General features: G+C 36.8%; 2 protein-coding genes and 1 long non-coding RNA gene across 8 annotated transcripts in view; 2 read left to right on the forward strand and 1 right to left on the reverse strand.

Moving 5' to 3' along the window:
- Positions 1–18,159, forward strand: part of tpk1 (thiamin pyrophosphokinase 1) — a gene marked incomplete at its 3' end in the record, with an annotated part of 65,768 nt that extends 47,609 nt beyond the window's left edge. For all 5 annotated transcript variants that reach the window (XM_082183916.1, XM_082183917.1, XM_082183918.1 and 2 more), the window contains exon 9: positions 18,020–18,159. In XM_082183916.1, coding sequence (XP_082040042.1) covers positions 18,020–18,159 — 140 coding nt within the window. The remainder of the gene's footprint in view (positions 1–18,019) is intronic.
- LOC309509275 lies at positions 1,334–2,475 on the forward strand. The gene is made up of 2 exons (XR_014209840.1): positions 1,334–1,558; positions 1,719–2,475. It is a non-coding gene; the product is annotated as an uncharacterized lncRNA (long non-coding RNA).
- An 85-nt stretch (positions 18,160–18,244) lies between the features above and the next one.
- sec61g (SEC61 translocon subunit gamma) lies at positions 18,245–20,519 on the reverse strand (the record flags this gene model as incomplete). Of its 2 annotated transcripts, none has more annotated exons than XR_014209835.1 (3): positions 19,554–19,591; positions 18,626–18,728; positions 18,245–18,389 (listed from the first exon to the last, which is right to left on the reverse strand). XR_014209835.1 is itself a non-coding variant. In XM_082183923.1 (3 exons), exons 2-3 carry the CDS (start codon positions 19,645–19,647, stop codon positions 18,622–18,624), a joined length of 201 nt encoding a protein of 66 aa, XP_082040049.1. In that variant the 5' UTR covers positions 19,648–19,659; positions 20,364–20,519. The 2 variants fall into 2 exon arrangements, 1 of the variants encoding a protein (XP_082040049.1); XM_082183923.1 differs by lacking the exon at positions 18,245–18,389 and adding an exon at positions 20,364–20,519 and having other exon boundaries at positions 18,622–18,728; positions 19,554–19,659.
- Between the last annotated feature and the right edge of the window lie 331 nt (positions 20,520–20,850).

Genomic DNA, 20,850 nt, shown 5'->3' on the forward strand with positions numbered 1-20,850 from the left:
TCAAGCAGGGGCTATATTTTTTTATTTCACCAGAACTCTCCACGCACATACTCATCTGAGACGCGAGCGCACACACACACACACACACACACACACACACAAACTCGCGCACATACTCATCTGAGACGCGAGCACACACACACACACACACACACAAACTCTACACACACGAGACGCGCGGAACTCTCCGCGCACATACTCATCTGAGACGCGAGCTCACACACACACACACACACACACACACACACACACACACACACAAACTCGCGCACATACTCATCTGAGACGCGAGCACACACACACACACACACACAAACTCTACACACACGAGACGCGCGGAACTCTCCGCGCACATACTCATCTGAGACGCGAGCTCACACACACACACACACACACACACACACACACACACACACAAACTCGCGCACATACTCATCTGAGACGCGAGCACACACACACACACACACACACAAACTCTACACACACGAGACGCGCGGAACTCTCCGCGCACATACTCATCTGAGACGCGAGCTCACACACACACACACACACACACACACACAAACTCACGCACATACTCATCTGAGACGCGAGCACGCACACACAAACTCTCCGCGCACATACTCATATAGACGACGCCTCATAAATAGATCGATCTCTGCAACGTATTGAAGCGCGTCCGCGTCCAAAGTATTGAAGCGCGCGTGAAGAAAGTGCGGTGCGCGAGCCACAAGAATCCGCGCCACTGATCGCAGGCAACGAGCACTTTGATCATTTAAAAAAACAGTTCAGCGCTAGATCGTCTCTTATTTAACAAACGAACTAAATGAATGCTCTGCTGGTTAACTGGAGATGTTTTGTTATTGGATCATTCGTGCCGCGAGATGTTTTATAGGGGGCGGTGAAAAAAGTCAGGCACCGAAATCAGGCACCGAAAGTTGCGTTCTTATTCGGTCTGGTTATACCGTTTACGTCGGAACCGGTTCTCTATTGGAACCGGGTTTCGGTACCCAACCCTAACTGCTACTGTATGCTAATAAAGCTAATGTTAGCATATACTGCTAATGCTAACTGACATTAGCATGTTTAATTTGATGTTTCTGAGAGGCATCATGTAAAGCTGTTGAAAGAACATTTTGTTGAATTTGCTCAATATTAAGGAGAAAAATAACACCCATCAGCACCCTAGAACTAAATTATTGTTGGGTTGTCTAAAAATCTTGTAACTTAAAATACATCTTCAAGAAAGTTAAGTAAAAAAAATTTTTTTAAGTGTTAACCAGGTTTTCCACAACTAAAGGCTGATTGTAATGATAACTATAGCTATGTTTACATGGACACAATCGGAATGAAATCAATCCGATTGATGAATCCGAACAAGGTGTTTACATGACTGATAAATAAAGTAATCGGATTGATGTGCGCGTTTATATGTCACAAGTTTCAAATCGGATCTGATGTTTTGACATGCGCACACTGCACGAATATACAGAGTTTCCCGCTTTTCGCGCATAAATATTCTCCTCTATTGGTTCTTTATTTGTTTTAAACAGCAGACGTAATATTAATTCGTCTCTGGTCATAATTTAGAGCATAACCGTTTTGCCGTGCTGCTTATCACGCAGTAAAAATGCCCCTCCCCGCGGCCAAAACCAGTCGTCTGTGGATGACAATCCAAAACAAGGACTGGTGGGACGTTGTCCTGTTTCACTTCACAGACGCGCGAATGAAATGAGAATTTTAGAATGACGGGAAACTTATTAATATGACACTTTATTCAACAGGAAGAACAGCTCGTTCCGCGCGTCATACGTCATTACGCTAGTTAACGTCATCGCACATGCGCAGTCCTTTCAGTTTCGGTTTTCAATCCGACCAAGTGTTTACATGTTCTCTCGATCAGATTACAAAAGGGATAAACCACCCCTTTCAATCCGATCGAAATTTCAATCGGATCGAGTTCAATCGGATCGATTAAGGTGTTTACATGAAGGTTTTTTAGTCCGATTGAGCCGTCAATCCGATTATAAGTGTCCATGTAAACGCAGCTTATGACTACAAAAGTTTATTAATCATTCTAATTATATTAGAATAATGAAGTCCACTCCACAGCTATCACTCTCAGAAAAAAAAAAGGTACAAAAGCTGTCACTGGGGCGTTACCTTTTCAAAAGGTACACTTTTGTGAATAGTGACCGTTTACTGACCAGCCTTAAAGGAGCCGCCCCTTAAAAACTGATCATTTCAGACATAGTGAATGAGGGTTGAAAATACATTTTTTTATAATTCTATAAAGTCATGACCCCTTTATAGAGCTTGAGCATTTAAAGCAACAGACGACAAAACTGCACAAGCACACTTACAATAAACAGAATGTTATCGTCCGTTGTTGTGGACACTAAAATAATTATTGTAGTTATCATTATAGTTGTCTTTCATGGTGTGAACTGGCCTTAAGACTATTGATTACTTAATTTGAAGGGAAAAAAAACTGTGGAAGTAGTTAAGTTAAAACTGAAAAATTTTAATCAAATCCTTATATCCATATATTCAGAACACCATATGAATCATTTTGAAAGCGCTCTTTTAAATGAAAATAGAGATCTCGTAAATGTTTCCTAACAGAACAGAAGCATTTCTGCCACAGCTACATTGATTCAGAGCTTTTAGCTGAAGTGTTGTTCTCTAGTGGACTTTAGGATTTAGCCTCATAACAGCACTCATTCGAACCGTTCGATTCGGCTTTTGTAACGCAAGCTGTGATATTGCTTCCCTCCTCTTCAGCAGCACCTCTGCAGATGATGGCACTTACAACAGAAGCCCTGCTAACCCCAGACTGTGACACATCCAGCGCAAAGCGATGCAGCTCAGATGGTCAAGGTTCCTGGTGCTTACAGGATACGATTTTTGTGTCCACTGAAAAACACGCTTTGTCTCATTGACGGTGGTGTCTTCCCAGAGGTTATGAGTAATTCATTAAAGGCTGTTTAATGGACGCCCGCTGTGGCCCCTGAGTGATTTAGAACCTCAGACTCTCATTCTTGGTAATAGCGGCAGAATGGGATGACTTTACGGCCCATTACTATTCTGCTCCCTTTATATTGCTATAGGGGTAGATATCAAGGCCAAATATTAAAGTTAGTTATCAGGCCATGGAAGGAGCCACATTTCGAGGGGGTAATCATGGCATCATTTCGATTTTTGATAAGAACTTCGTAGCACTTAAAGGTCTCGCTAGCACCTGTAGAGACCTATAAAAATGTATTTCGGCTCAGTTATGTAATGCTGCATGTACTATTCCATTTCACTTCGAGCCTTTGAAAACAGCTCATGTTGTTGCGCCTCCAGATCATTCAAATAAAAAGTGTTTTGAATTCTTAAAGTCACATGACAGGTAGTGAGTTTTGGGTTATTTTGTCGCTGTTTTGTTGTTGAATATCATTTTTAAAGGGGTGGTTGATTATGATTTGACTTTTCTAACTTTAGTTAGTGTGTAATGTTGCTGTTTGAGCATAAACAACATCTGCAAAGTTACAACGCTCAAAGTTCAAAGCAAAGCGAGATATTTGCTTTTAAAGAAATCGCTTTTTAAGGACTACAACAAACAGCTGGTAGGGACTACATGACATTCCTCCCAGGTTAGTGACATCACCAACCCTAAAATTTACATAAACCACGCCCCCTGAACACGATTTATAGATTATCAAGACAGAATATGCTAATCAATGATTAGAAGATAACTACACATCAGCTACATAAATTCATCAACTAACCATTCAGAAATGTCCTGTTGCTTCTACATGTTGTCACTTCTTGAGTCTCTCCATCATTGTCTGACTTCGGTTTGAACATAAAAGGCTAAAAGATTTTTAGCATGTGTGTGTGAGGTGAAAGGACATGAGCTGTTGAAGCTCTGCCCCCTGTGTCCTGAGCAGCAGCTCATTTGCATTTAAAGGAACAGACACAAAACGGTGTGTTTTTGCTCACCCTCAAAAAGTGACAACTTTAACATGCTATATAATAATATCTGTGGGGTATTTTGAGCTAAAACTTCACACACACACTCTGGGGACATCAGAGACTTATTTTACATCTTGTGAAAAGGGCATTATACCACCCCTTTAAAGCCACACTAAGTAGAAATTGTGTTAATTGTGTCAAACAGCGACCCCTAGAGTCGTAAATTATATTATAACATTTTTACATGATTGCAGCTAAATCACAAGTAAATAGTCTATAGTCTAGGCCTACTGTATAATTTAATTTGTGTTGTTTTTATTGGAATGTAAACATTACAAAATGCCAGATAACATCAATTAAGTTAAATGTACGTCGTATTATTTCATAACATTGGCCGTTATGGCTTATTTATGATAATTATGTGAGATATTGAAAGCTGTTCTCATGATAATCGCAGGAATCAATCGCAGCGTCATCTGATATCCCTCAGGACTACGTGATAAATACACCTCACAACACCTGAGTTCAGCTGGCAAACTAATTCGTGAGGCATAGCTATCTGATTTATCAAAACGATTCCATTTACACCTGGTCACATAAATGTATTTTTGCGAAACGGATTTAAATTCGATCTTCAATTCTCGCGCTATATGCAGATTTAATGGAGTGCACGTCACCGAGATATGAGCTGCATTTTATAGATCATCAGCTAAAATGTCAAAATCAAAGACCGCAATAAGAGAGAGCAGTAACAGCCCTGGTAAGATAATTTCGTTCCTTTACTTTTAATGATGAAGATTGTGTGTTAAGCGTCTGCGACTTACTTTCACTTTGATTTGCGATAGTTTGCACGTTGGCTTGATGCAGTTACTCATCTGCGGTGATGCGTGTTCCAGCGCGTCGTCATGTCCGGATATAACATATAGCCTATACAACGCTCTCACACGTTTTTATTTTTTTAGCATTTTTGGGAGGAGTACAATTTACATATGTGGTTTCAACAACCATATGCATTTACACTTGTCCAGTTTCGTCTGGAATGCGTCTCAGATCTCCTCCTGAAGTGGTTTGAGGGATCGGATTCAAATCTGTCTCAAATGCGTTTCGGAGGGCATTTAAACCTGGACTTTTCACGATCAGATAGCTATCCGATCTGAGAAAATGCATGAAGTGGCCAGGCGTAAACAACCCCCATGACAAAAACATACGCACGAAAGCCGAAAACAAAAGCTGGTTGGCCTCTCACGTCCAAATTTGAGGAAGTGGTGGGGGAAGTGACGTATGCCGTAAAGCAGTCGAATTTTGTAGTTCTTTTTGTGCTCTTGTTACTACCCGAACACCGAAGTTACATAGTGCCAGTAAAAGCGATACAGACCCCGTCAGGCTATGGCAGACGTGTCATTCAACCTATTGTAAGTCGATGTACCATCACAAGGATCTTGGAAATATATTATGAAGGTTGAAAAGTTACATAGTGTTGCTTTAACTGCATGTCATACTGAAAATAAAATGTTGCGAAGTTACTTTAAAACTGTCTACACTACCAGTCTAAGTTTTGGATTGGTAAGATTTTTTATGTTTTTAAAAGAAATCTCATCTACTCACCAAGGCTGCATTTATTTGATTAAAAATACAAAAAAAAAACGGTAATATTGTGAAATATTATTACAATTTAAAACAGCTGTTTTCTATGTGAATATATAGTGTAATTTATTCCTGTGATCCAAGCTGAATTTTCATCATTACTCCAGTTTTCAGTGTCACATGATTCTTCAGAAATCATTCTAGTATGATTATTTGATGCTCATGAAACATTTCTCATTATTATCAATGTTGAAAACAGTCATTTACATTTTTATTTCAGGATTCTTTGATGAATAGAAAGTTCAAAAGAACAGCATTTATCTGTAATAGAAAGCTTTTGTAACATTAAACACTACCGTTCAAGGGTTTGGGGTCAGTAAGAAAGTAAAATTGTTTTATTCAAGGATGAATTAAATTGATCAAAAGTCATTTATAATGTTACAAAAGATTGTATTTCAAATAAATGCTGTTCTTATGAACTTACTATTCATCAAAGAATCCTGAAAAAAATCATACCGATCCAAAACTTTTGACTGGAAGTAACAACAGCAACCCTTTAAAATCTTACTGAAAACTTACTGACCCCAAACATGTTTAATATGTAGTTTTAATAATAATAATAAAAAGAAAGAAAAAGAAACATTTACAGCCGTTGACATTGTTGGGTTGTATTTGTGTTCCTTTGTTGAGGGAGGATGAAAACTGGTAGTGGATGCAGAAAATGAAGGGTTGGGGACAGACTTCCTTCTGTTCGTGTGAATCTTTAAAGGACGTCACACTGTTCTTCTCAGAACACCTCAGTGTGAGTTTATGTAATTTAGAGCGGATGGGCAAAAGCTTGACATTTCAACCATTTGAAATCTAATGCCACTAGCTGTTTCTGGTGAAAGTAATATGACTCTCTTTTCTTTTATCCAGTCCTATCGTGGATGATGTTATTACTTTCCCAACAGGAAATCCAGAGACATTCTTTTATTATATAACTCCTATATTTGTAGTGATTGTCTCTGTTAGTTATGAAGGCCTTGAAGGTGGGTCACAGTTTTATAACATACCGTAATATGCAGTTTTGCTCTGTGTTTTGACCATATGACACATCTGGAATGATTGAATCAATCGTAAGTTAAATGACCATGAACCTCTCAGCAGGGTGACGTAGAATAGTTGTCGTAGGGTGTTTTTACGGAAGATCGGTCAACGTGAATATTTATTGTGATTACTGTGGTTAAAGCGGAGCATTTATAGCTTTGCTGTCAGATTTCAGTTATTACCATAAAGACCTCTGAAGGACAGAATCTATTTAGTGTTTTTTTTCATTGCAGGTAGATGAAAGGACAGCTTGTCTCCTTTTTGCTTTTATTCTCTCTCTCTCTCTCTCTCTCTCTCTCTTATACTCTCTCTCTCTCTCTCTCTCTCTCTCTCTCTCTCTCTCTCTCTCTCTCTCATACTCCCTCTTATACTCCCTCTCTTATACTCTCTCTCTCTCTCTCTCTCCTCTCTCTCTCTCTCTCTTATACTCCCTCTTATACTCCCTCCCTCTCTCTCTCTCTCTCTCTCTCTCTCTCTCTCTCTCTCTCTCTCTCTCTCTCTCTCTCTCTCTCTCTCTCTCTCTCTCTCTCTCTCTCTCTGTTCTTTAGCTTTTCCCTCAGCCTCCCAGTGTCTCAAAGAAGAGAATAAAGATTGTCTGAGGGGAAGTGAAGTGAGTCCTCAACAGGAGGCATGGCTAATTATCAGTTACCAAGAGGTCATTGCAACATTTGACATCTAATGCAGATGTAAAGATCTAGAAAATTCAAATTACACACAGTCACATGATGACTAAGTATAAGAAATTAAAAAGTATAAAAAAAGAATACTTAAATTAAATTATAAATAATTTTTGAATTATTTTCATAGAACATATTATTGTGGTATTTTTTATTTAACTGGTGGTTTTCTGCAATGGACTATTTTTTTAGGCAGAATAAAATAATTTTTAAATATGCATTTATTCAGTTATTTTAAATCAAAATATTTTCAACTGAAATATTTATTTTATAATTTTTTCAATTATCTTTTTTAATTTAGCTAGTTGGTTAGTTATTTTAAATAAATATTTTCAACTGAAATATTTATTAAATAATTTTTTTTCAGTTATCTATTTTAAGTTAGTTAGTTAGTTAGTTAGTAGCCATGTCATAAAAAAAAAAACAATGTGCTGGTTTATATTCCCTTCAGGCAGCCTTTAGCAGTATAAAATAATAATAAAATAATCTGATATTTAAAAAAAATCTACTCAAATCAATATTTATGTATTTATTTATTTGCAGTGTAATATGACATAATGTGCATTCAGCTGGTTTATATTCCCTTTAGGTAGCCTTTAGCAGTATAAAAAAATTTAACTAATAATAAAAAAAAAAACTATCAATAAGCATTTATTTAGTAAGTAGCTGTATAATAAGGCACAATGTACAGTCAGCTGTTTTATATTCTCTTGAGGCAATACAAGACCCTTCTGCATCATGCTGTCAATGGAATATATATGGGGAAAATATATATATTTATTTTTCTTTTCTTTTTTTTTTCTTCTTCTTCCCTGACACACAAGATATGTTGCTAAAAATAAAATGTATAATTTGATGTAGTGGGCAGGTAAATATCTGTGACCGGTCCAGTGAGAAAAAAAAAGGTATTGTTGAGCCCTGCCTTACACACATACATTTACACAAATACAACCTTTGTGTACATGACAAGAAGCCCATTCTCTCCCTGCTCGAGTCGCTATGCACAGCAGTTCATCTGTCACCCCTTCTAGAGCAGAAAACATGGAGATTGTAGGTTAGGTTGGAAGTCGTGAAGCTCATTCGTGTGGAATAATGGCTCTCAGATACCTCTACTCCATCTCCGGCAGATCGACCAGCATCACGGACTGACCGCAGAGAAGAAAACCATGCGAACATTAGCCATTCCTGTGTAGACAGGGGGTGCATGGCTGGAAACATTAGTATAGATGTAAGAGGAAATTGAGACACATGGGAGCCGTCTCTGAATGTGTGCAAGCTCGCACGTATGAAATGAGAGTGTGTTGGGGAGGAAATAGAAGCGAAGGCCGTTTACGAAAGAGGATTTATATTCTCCGCACAGATGGACACAAGAGCAGCTTTTCTCACGGCATGCTGTGGTGATATTTTACCAAGACAAAAACCTCTGTTTTTGTAGGTGGCACTGGAGATTTGCAGTATCTCCATGGTGAGAGTGTGAGATGTTATAGTCTGACACACACACTGATACATGATGTATTATAAGCAGAGCTGTAATTAATCAGTCTCAATCGTCTGAATCAGGTTTCAGCAAATTTACCATGTAAGGGCTTGATCATGCCTTATCAAGTCAGCTGTATTTGTACAAGTAACTTAAAGAGGACCTATTATGCTTTTTTACATTTTCAACTTTCTTGCTGTTTGAGCATTAAAAAGGTTCTGCAAAGTTACAAAACACAAAGTCCAATCAAAAGGGAGTTATTCTCTGATTGTAGTCTTGAGTTTCCTTCTGGGAACGTACACATCACAATATTCCTCATTTAAATAATTCCCACCAAAGCATACACAAAATAGTCAAGCTTGAGTTGCGTTAGTAGAGTGTTGAAACACTCAGTTATGGTAAGGGGAGTGACATTTCCAAAACATGCTCAAAGCAGCTGACCAATCAGAGCACATTACACTTTTTGGATTAAGGGGATTCATAGAGACAGGAACTAAACAGGGCGTTACAATGTGAAATATGTGAAAATAAAGTTTTTTTCAGTGAGGTTAAAATGTTAGAACTACAAATGATACCTCCAATTAACCCTTAAATGCATGAATGTTTTGCCAATCATTATTACATATTCGGGTCTTTAGTGACCCGGATCTATATCTAACACAGATGGATTTCTATCTGTCGTGATTATAAAACTCTCCTTATATTAGAGTAACAATTACAGAAGAATAAAATAAAGCATATTTTGTTACCTTTTGGTGCTTGGAAGGGTTCAGTTTAAGCAGATGTTTTATACCATCATCACTGTCCTCGTCAGAGCTCATTTCCCAGTACATTCAGCATCTGGCCCATATTCGCAATCTCAAATATATTCTCAAATCTATCACTTTGAATATTTTCAAAATATTTTGATTGCTGACAACTTCTTCACCAGATCCAACATCAAGTGACAGTGACACTAATATTTGATTGTGTTCAGTACTCGCTCTGCAGTAAAATCGCTGAGTCAGTTTTGCTGATGATACTTCCTATTCTTTTGTTTTCTGCCTGCTGTAACTATGTATGAAACATCACTTCATCATTGTGTATCAGACATTTGGGTGTGAACACTTTTGACTTGGGCCAGTAAGCAACCAACTTGAATGGCAAACACCATTAACAATTTATTTAGGAAATATAAAAGACTATTTTTATAAGGTCACCACTTGAATTTAGACTTTATTGCTCCTGCGATGGACAAAAAAAAATGCAGTGTGCTGTTACGCTCTCTGGCCTTCATCCTCTGATGTGTCCTCTAAAAATAGTCCTTTTTTGTTAAAACAGGCCCAAACAACCCAACTTCATTGATTTTAGTGTTTTGTCTGCTGAGAAAAGCTGAGGGAGGAGATAACAGCAAGGTTGGCCTTTGATACTTTATAGTGCGATCTGACCAACAGGTCCCGTTGAGACAGAGCGAACACGTATAGGCCGTAGAGTGTTTTTAAAAGGGTCATTTGAAGGTTTTCTTTTAGAGTCGTGGTTATAAAAGGCTGGTTGTAATCTCTGTTTCTGGCATGACGGAGGTGAGCTTCTCTCTGTCTCTGACTCTTTTCAGTATAGTCTGTGCTCCCTAAAACACAACCCATACTTTGGGAATTGAGAAGCCGATTAAAGACGTTTTCATGGATCAAATTATGCTGATGGGTTTATAGGATTTTGGAGGTAAAGCAGGTTTGCCGTAATCACCCTACAGCTGGTTGACTTTCCAGGTCATCTGTAAAAAAAAAGTAAGAATGAAATTCAATATTTTCTAATAAATGATCAAACTGCTCCATATACTTCACTCCAGGCTGCACATGGAGAGGCTAATCAAACTGTCATCATATATATGAAAATTTATGGAGTGCAGATCAAAGTCAAACCCAGGAAAGGGGATTGTTTTGTAATTAGTCTCCTTCCTTTTGATTTTAATTAAAAACAGCTCAATGCCAAACTCTTTGTAAATCACAATCTGCATAATATATTTAAAAATGCATGCTCACTTACACATCTATTTCTGGGATGTTTTGTTTATTTAGAATGTTGTGAAGTTTCAAATTTCAAAATTATTTACTTTGTGTGTGATTTTATTTCTGAATAATATTTTTATTTGATTATTTTATGCTCTTTTAATATATTTTTTGTATCACACTGTCATTGTCTTTAGTTAATTTAGTCTTTTATTTATTCATTCTATTTCTATTTTATTATGTGAATAAAAATGCCATTTAAGTTTATATTTTTATTTAATTTGGATATATTGTAATTTAATTTCTCTTAAGTTAAGTCGACTTAATATTTACTTCAGTTTTCTATTTCAGAAATGTATTAGTTTTTGTTTAGATTTTTGTTAAAATGTGTTTTGTTTAAATGTGATTTTAACACTGTTAAAATCTTATTTGTTTTGTTGAATCAGGAAGGAAATTGGGAAAAGTACCTGTTCAGGCAGAGATAAAACTGTCATAAATCATTTGATCTGAAATCCTGACCTTCCCGCCCAGGGTAATGATAAAAACAAATGAAATTGGGGAATCGATACAATGCCGTTGGTTAGGCCAAGTAGCTCAGAGATTTTGGTCAATGCCATTAGCTTGCATGGTGTAGGACAAAACAGGACAAATGCTAGTTATAACTGACAAAATAAACTAACCGAAATTACATGTCATTATTTTGTGGCACATCAAATCTGGGGGAAGGTGTCGTAGATGCAATTACTTCCACACAAATGGTCTTCCCACTGCACGAAAAGCTTCTTTTGAGGTCTTGAAAGATGTCAGGTCTCTTAATGGAACAATGCCTGACAAAGCGTCCTGCTCTGCATTCTCATTTGCATATCAGAATGACTGTGCGCGTGCAGGGATAGAGCTTCAATTCCATCAAAAATCGGCTGACAGGTTTTGTTCAGATCAGGAAAGAGCAGACTCTCTCTCACACTCTCGCAGTGCGATGACAGTAATTCAAACTGGGCTAAATGCAATCCCACATTATGCTCACTGTTAAGGTAAAGTGAGCATGACTCAGCAGGTTTTTAAGCACACCATAACTCTGATTGTTAAAGCGTCTGGGAAGCGGGCAGAGCTTTTTAATATTAAGCTGTCAAATGGATAGAGGGGCGAATCCCCAGCAAGAATGACTTCAGAGGGACTCGTGCTTGTAGGAGTCCCAGAAGTGTCTTTTCCCATTTCGCTAATGTGCTCCTTAGCCCTGTGAGAGACAACTTCGTTGCTGTGAATTTTAATGATGCTTTTAGGGGTTGGGAAATGTGTAAAGACGAGAAAAAAAACACGGCATCTGAGATGCTGTTAGACGGGATCAAAAAAAAAAATGGATGTCAAAAGGCAGTAGAGGAATCTGAGCCTGGGGCTGAAAAATCCTTTGAAATTACAAATATGGGCCGGTTTGCACGTCTGTGTGCGCAAGCTTTGGAGGTGTTAGTGGTTTTGTGAGTTTAAAGAAACGGAACAGAGCCCCTTTGATCCGGTTCAAGACATTTAAAACAATCACTGGAGTCCTCCTTTCATAAAAGCGCTTTGAATGACATTGACATCCCAGAGTAAATACTCAAGTCTAGGAGCTGCTTTAGTGCTTTAGATTTGGAAAGGTTCAGAACATTCCCATCTGTTAATCAGGATCTCTTTTCATTTCAATGTGACGTCATCACTTAGAGGTAATGAGGTGGATTAGCCAAAACACATCCATCTCATGCCTCAGTCACTAGCTGTGTCTCATTTCGAATGCCATACGTCATTAAGGCTGCTTCATTTCAGTAAACTGATCACTACATAACAAAGACATGAAGAAATGACAGCAATTTACACTTCACTGGGAAAAACTGTCAATTTTATAATAATTTGGTGTGTTCAAGCGCAGCGTTTTGCCTCAGACGACTTTAGAGGTTGTAAAGTTTGGGATCAGTAAGATTTATTTTTAAATAAATGCTGTTCTTTTGAACTTTCTTTTTGAATCATGAAAAAAAAAAAAATGTATCACGGTTTCCACCAAAATATTGTAATGCAATAAGATTATTGCATATTTTCTGAAAGATCATGTGACACTAAAAACGGGAGTAATAATGGCTCCTGAAAATTAAGCTTTGCCTTTGCATTTGTAATTATATAAAAATAAATAAAAAAACATACTGACCACAAACTTTTGAACGGTAGTGTTTGTAACTAAACGCCTTGGCGAACCACCTACAACTCCTCAGTATTTTCTAAAGAAATCTAGTTCAGTGTAATTTTTCTTCACCTTGATGTCAGTTTCTTCACAGTTATTTTTCACCTTAATAACTATAAAAGCAATCTCGTTCCATTTTTTGTATGTCTGGAATTTCTGTACCATCTTCTCAAAAGGTCTTGCTTCCTCCACCAAAGTGCAAAAGACAAACTAATGATTTTTCTTTTTGTTCTTTATTCCTCATATAAAGACATTTTCCTCATAATAAATTAGTCACGTTAAAGAACAGCTGAGTGCAGGATGATAGCCTTTAAATCTATATTTACTAATGGACGAAATAGACTAATTCACTCCATATTGTCTGCAAGGTTCAATAAGGTGTTTTCACTTAAAACTCCATGAATGCATAACCTTGGCTCAGCCTGCGCTCTTCAGACGGCGGTTCACTTCAAGACTGAAACATTTTCATTTCTCTGCATGAATTCGAGCTGTGTTGCATTTTCTAGCTTTTATTGTTTTAAATTGAGGCTCTTTATGACGGGTGTTGCTGAGACGCCACTCCAGCAACTCTGTTTTGGAGGAAATTATGTAACTGCGTGGGTCCAAACTGTCATATTCCTATGGGAAAGCAGAGCAGAGCCTCTCTCATCTGAAGGTCGAATTAGCATTGTGTCGTCGCCTCAGCCTTGTAACCTCCCTCCAATGAAGTCATAAACATTTAATAGAAGCGCTATCAATGCCCACCAGATGGCTCGTACAGCAGCACACCTCACCTCACCTCACACGATAAGCACAGAGCAAGACGAGTTTTTGGGGCATAAAAGTACATTTTTTGCTTCAAAATTCTCGACTGTGACTCAGCCCCATAGCTATAGCATGTTTTCGACTCGGTTCCTCTCTGGGACTCCGTGTAATTTGCTCTGTAAATATTGGATACTTAAGCTAAGTACATTGGTTCTGGAAATGCAATTACTGCATGCAAACATCATTGTTATCAATAACAGCAACGTTAATTTCTGCTCCTGCCGCGGCATCAGATATCGATCAGAATCGAGCCGAGGAGATTGCTAATGAAGTTTCCTGGATGCTCTGAGGATCAGCTTTGTGTTAAAGCCTTAACTGTACAAACCTTAATGTTAGTCATGCTAATATTAAGGCGGAATGGTATCCAGTTGGATGCAAACATTTGTTCTCCCTCATGGTTACTTTTACAAAAGAAGCCACAATAGCAAATAGCAAACTTTTTATTAAAGACTTAGTGATGTTTGCTAAGGCTATTATCACTGCTACTGCTCAATCTTATGGTTAAAGATAGATTGGAAACCTAATTTAACCTGCACTGCACAGTTTGTGTGACAGATATGAATGATACTTTAAATTATGTGGCTTGTTGGGGTGTGATATTACGTTTCTAGCCGATCAAACTTGCACATTATGGATGATAAAAAAGCAATTCATATATATATATATATATATAGTTATTAGGGCTGGGTAAAAAATATTGATTTCTGCATTTTAATCGATTCTCATTTTTACGAACCGATATCGATTCTTAAATCCCAAGAATCGATTAGTCATCCTGTTTTCAGTTGATGAATGAATGGAACATTGTAGCGCGCATCCCATCCAGTTGTCAACATTGATAATAATAAGAAATGTTTCTTGAGCAGCAAATCCGCATATTAGAATGATTTCTGAAGAATCATGTGACACTGAATACTGGAGTAATGATGCTGAAAATTCATCATTGATATATCAGGGATAAATTACATTTTAAAATATATTCAAATAAGAAAACAGTTATTTTAAATTGTAATAATATTTCACAATGTTGCTGCATTTCTTTTAATTAAATTAATGCAAGCCTGGGTGAGCATAAGATACTTTTTTCAAAAACGTTAAAAAAGAATTATAACAACCCTAAAACTTTTGAACGCTAGTGTAAAAAGTGCAACTGCAAGGAAACATTCTAGAAAACACCCAGAACACTTTTAAGAATATTTAAAGATATTTTGGAGAAATCGTGTACATGAATACAAATTCATGATAGATGTTTTGGGATCAATATTCATGTACGCATCAGCCTCTCCGCCACTGCATGCATATCTATGTTTATTTTCCTGTATGTTTACATGAAGAGGTTTCAATGAAGCTGCTGTAATGTGATTTGGCGCTAAGTGTTTCACTCGAGGCTGAGAGTTTCTGCTCATGTCTGTGTGCACTTACTGCCTCAAGGGCAAGGCCCATCTGTCCGCTTCTTAGATGCTGCCACACACACACCTCCACAGCACACTGTTCATCTGCGTTCATCACACTGTAACACTGTGGCTCGTCAGCATACTTTTGATGAAGAAAACATTGAGAGGTCAGGGATCTCATTAAACCGCTGCTTTGATAAAGACTGCTGAACTGGCTTCCCTCTTGCTGGTGAATTTTGCAGTTTATTTTAGGTATGTTGTACCACAACAGGCTATATATATACAGACAATATAGATACACACACACACACACACACACACACACGGTATAGTATGGTATGGTATATAATATAATAAATATATCAATATATACAGTGTGTGTATATATATATATATATATATATATAACATTTTATTTGTATTATGTATCTGTATAAATATAATATATAAATAGTATATAGTGTTAATATATTTATATATTATTTACAGTAATGAAAGCTTATTGTTTCATTTTATTTTATGAATTATTTATTTATTCATTTATTTATTTCAATTAAGGGAATTGGGATTAGTAGGTAAATTGTTATAAAGCAATTTTTTTATATATATATTTTTTTTTTGTTTAGCTTAATTTTATATAATTATTTAGTTAATTATATAAAAATCTATTTTTTTTTATTTGATGATGAAATTTGACATCTTGTCAAATTTTGTGAGATTAAACCACTGCTAGCCTACAAGTGATCATTTGTGTTTCTTCTCTCCACAATAATGCATCTCACATGCCTTTTATATGTTTAGGCTGATGTTTTGAAGATGCTAGAAAATTTGGTAAAACTTTAAAAAAAAAAGTGAAAGAAAATAAATAATATGTGGCATTTGCAATAATATAAGTCTTCATCATTTAGATTTATTGCTGAAAATGAAGGACGCAGAGGCGACGCCGTGTCAAAGTCCTTTGTCGCCACCACTGGTCAAATTATGAACTGCAAGATGACACCAGACACCGCTTTAGGCCGTCTGATGAAAAATATTTCTCCTTTACTCACTAAATGTGCCTCTGTTAAACAGCAGCAACCGGGGGTGGTAAGTTAATTGCAAGGTTCAGTCAAGGTTATCGATGTCTAGATCTCTCCAGCTATTGTGTGTTTAAAATTGACTTAATTATCAGTGTAACTTGATTAAGTGGAGGAGCCCATTGTAAATAGTTCATCTCTTGTGACAGACTAAAGTCAGTCGTCTCTGCTTGTTTCTGCTGCCTTTGAAGTCCGGTGATATTTCTTTAGACTTTGAAGTCTGTTTAGTTGCCTCGGAGTAAAACAGCTCATCCAGCGTCAGCTAGTGTCTTGTTTACTTCGTTTTCTCTTGCCTCGACCGGATAATATATTTGGGGAAATATAATTTTCATGTGATTGTTTATGCGTATTAACTGTGCAGTGGAATTAAGTCTCCTTCGTCATAGGCAATTATAGGATTCTGGGTCTGAAATTTGTGTTTAGGGTACAATTTAGATTTTATGTAATGTCCTCTTTTGTATACTCAGGCTTAAGTGTGTGTGTATAGCCTACACTTAAGCCTCTAAGTATACTAAAAAATACTACATAAAGTTGTCTTTCACAATAATATTGTAACTTATATTGACTCAATTCCAAGGCAAAAAAAAAAGGATACTTTTTATTCTTAAACATTTAATTTAAACCTCCATTATTGCAGAGCATCATAAATTACATAGGCCTGATTCTTTTTTGTTGAGCTTAAAATCCAATCATCTATTATTATAGAGGCATGTACATAACAAGGATTATCAATTATCAAATCTATGGAATCAACTGCGTCCGAATGTGAAGTTTAACAATTTAATGTAAGAACGGGTTTTGGTTTAATCATATGGCATGTCCTAGAGAGGGAAAAAAACGTTATTTTTAAGGTTTCTTTACACAGTCTTTGTATTAAAATGTAAATACTGTATATTCATGTAAGCAAAACAATGCAGTTTTGCCACTGGGGGTCAGTATGATCTCACTTTCGGACCAGCAGAGACTAACTTCTTGAAAGGTCTATGAAACTGAAGCTGAATTTAGAACCTATTCCTGCCATAAAAAGATATGTTGAAAATAGTAGTATACTAGTATGCATTGCATTTCTGAATTCAGCATGAATGAAAGAAGGTAGATATGATCCTCATGAAAACTTATTGTAGAAGAAAGCCAAAACCATAGCCTTAACCAGTCTGTTGCTCCCAATAATAAACCCTGTTCCGCTTCAATGACCTCAAATGACTTTAGTCAAGGGTGTCTGATGTTTTAAGGGACTACTGAAAATCTTAATTTGGTCACATACCAGCCAACAGGTATAACTCCTTTGTGAGTAGCACCTGGGTCTCACTGAAAGAAATAGCAATGCTCAATGATCAAGAGAGATGTAGTCTTTTGTTGCTGGATGGCTGGGGCCATTGAAGTGAGAGGCATTGAACTCTGTCTGGCACCTAGATTACAGCACCGCTGCTGCTCGGGGTTTCCAGTGAGCAGTTCAACTGAATGAGAGACCCAGAGACTGAGAAAACAGCGGCGTTCCCACCAGGTTAAGCGAGGGCATGTTTTCTCCCGCTTCTCATTAGAACATTTTCACAAGCACCCCCGGGCGGGTTTCGGGGGGCCGATTTAATTAAAACCACAGTGGGCGGATTTGAACATTCACAGCTTTTGGTGGACACTTGTAGACAAAGAACTTTTTTTCTTATCCTCTCCACTTCCCACCCTTCTTTGCACCTTAATACGTGAGGACCTTGACTATTTGGTATGTGCATAATACCGTACTTATTACCTTTTGTCTCCTCTTTTTAGACAATCAGATATTGGCTTTTGGACAGCTTGTAAGCACATCCAACACTTACGAGGATCACGACCCCCAAAAAGGCAGAAAACCTGTGACGGTCACCACGGACAAGCCACTTTTATGGAGCATGGGAATTAAACAACTGTGAATAAAGCACTGGAAGCACCAGGCCTTTAAAAAAAGTGCCTTTTTTTCAGCACCGACAACAACCTTTTATTAATGAAGACGATGAGTAGTGTAACCTTTGATTTATTAACACAGCCAAATATAAATGTTAACATGCACAAAAAGCATGATTTATACAAATGTTTGCATTCGGTCCATCATCGTGTCCGGCAGCCGCAGATCTGTTTGGCTTCACAGCTGGTTCAACCACCACTGTTAACAAGAGAAACAACAACAATCCTGTTTTAAGCACTGATTAAATCAAAGGCTGAATGTAACAAAGCATCAGATCAAAAGGCAATTTGCACATTATCTTTAATGCTCTGTAGTAAATTACATGTTAGGAGTTTAATGATTTTTGTAACCAACTATTTTTCACAATTATAGCAATAAAGTCTGAATTACACTGGTAATTGTGTTTTTTGTGTTTGTGTGTGTGGATTACTTACACAATGATGTTGTTGATGGGGATGTGGATGAGCTTGACAAAGAATCCAATGAAGCCCATGATGGCAAATCCAATTGCTGTTGCCATGGCAATCTTTTGGAATTCTAGACAGCAAGGGGAATATTTTTTATTAAGCTATTTTTTCATAATTAAAAGAGAGAATAAAGTTTAATTTTAAATATTGTCAATAAATACAAATTAAACATTGTATATAGTCTTAAGTCAAAGTTATTTTAATATCTCTGAAATCAAATGGTCTACATAAACAGGCTTGTAAAACAAAATACAATTTCTGGAGTTTATTTCCAAGCATAACTTATTTCACACTTTTCTATGGAAGTTTGTTTCTGACACAGAATAAAAAGGTAATTATGGGTTTAATTATATATATATATATATATATATATATATAATTTTTTTTATAACTTCAGTCAGAATAGAGTTTTAAAAAAAAAATTAGAACTTTGTAATTACCTTTTTTATTATTATGTAGCAGAAAACAAGCTTCCAATTACATTTTCAGATTTTTTTTCTCTTTAATTTATTTTGCCTGGTTTCACAGATCTTAAATCTAGTTCCAGACTAAAATGCATGTTTGCATGTCTTAACTCAAAGTAAATTGTACTGATTTATTTAATTTTTTTTTAAACATCAGTGCCATTTTTTGTCTCAAGATAAAGTAATGTAATGTTTAATGTTTTTAAATGATTCAGTAATTTAAACTGTGCCTAAGGCACATTAAAAAAATTAAATAAAAAACAATAACTACTTAAAAGTCCTAATCCTGGCTTAATCTAATCCCTTTCTGTAAAACCGGGCCTTCAAGTCTTAAATTTAAGATATTTAAATCAGTTCTAGCATCAGTTATCCAGTTTTTTGTTATGCTTATCAAATCTTTGCATTTTGAAAAGACAATGGCCCGGACATGCCTTTTCTATCTGGCTTTGTGCATCTTTTGACGAGCCTGATGGAGTCCTTGACGAACTGCCTGCTGGGCTCCACGAACTGCATGACCTGATCCATCCTGAAGTGATGCTGAAAACACAACAGAGCATTAACTTCACATCTGTGAGAGACAAAACCTTAACGTGTTCCTCAGAGAACAGAGCAAGCACAAGCAGATCAGTCACACATCTGCACTGATACATCAACATCTCACATTAACCACTTGCATGTTAACAAAATTAACGACGTATGAATTTATTTTGATCGATTTCATCATTTAGTTGATCCTATATATGTAGATCCAGGAACACTCCACCCCGAAACCCAAGTACAGGAATCATGAGCTGAAAAGCTAGTTAATAAGATATATTCTCATAGGAAACCAGTGGTTAAACCCTTAACTTAACGTAGTTAACTAATCACAAGTCTTTAATAACCGAAATGACTAACGTTACTAATGTAACCTTAAGGCTTGACTTGCTAGCACTGTTAGCCTGAACGCTGCGGACTTTCCTCTGGATTAAAAACAGCTATAACGTTAAATGATTTTTAAATTAATCTTTTAAAAAAACAATAGAACATACGCAACAAAAAGTGAGGTATTTTGAAACTCAGATTAAGAAAGTGATCGTATGTGATCAGTCAGAAACAGTGTTTACCCTGAAACTCAACGATCACATCCGACACGTCCTTAGTAAAGCCGTAACTCTGTAAATCCTTATTTTAAAGCTAAATTCTTTACTTAATACCAATTTAGATTTCTAAAGACGCAAGGCAGACAAAAAGAAACTTACCTGTGTTAACAAATCAAAGGATAAAGCAGTAGTTCAGCTGGATGTGACACACTGACTCCGCTGTGTGTTACGCCACGTAGATTTAACTGAGGAAAGACTGACGCAGCGCTAGAGCGACGCATGCGCACTGGCTCACAGCTCTTGCGCACAATGACGTTCTCACTGCCATCTAGCGACTGGAGTTTAGATCGCAGAGACTTGTCCACATCATCATTGTAGAATTTGTGTCATCATAGCCATCGGTCTGTCTGTGAGGATTGTTCCTGGCATATGTAACTAAACATATAAAGCGAATTTGCAATCTAAACAATTTACATTTTTCATTGCTGGTGATATTTTTTTACATTTACTAATACATTATTAAAATCAAGTAGGCCTATCTGTTCAAATCTTTTAGGCCTAATGGTCCTGAGCTAATATAGGAACTAACAATGAACAACAGATTAATTTTTATTAACTAACGTTAACAAAAGTTAATAAATAATGT

Source organism: Leuciscus leuciscus (genome assembly GCF_965113295.1).
Source record: "Leuciscus leuciscus genome assembly, chromosome: 11".
NCBI lineage: Eukaryota > Metazoa > Chordata > Actinopteri > Cypriniformes > Leuciscidae > Leuciscus > Leuciscus leuciscus.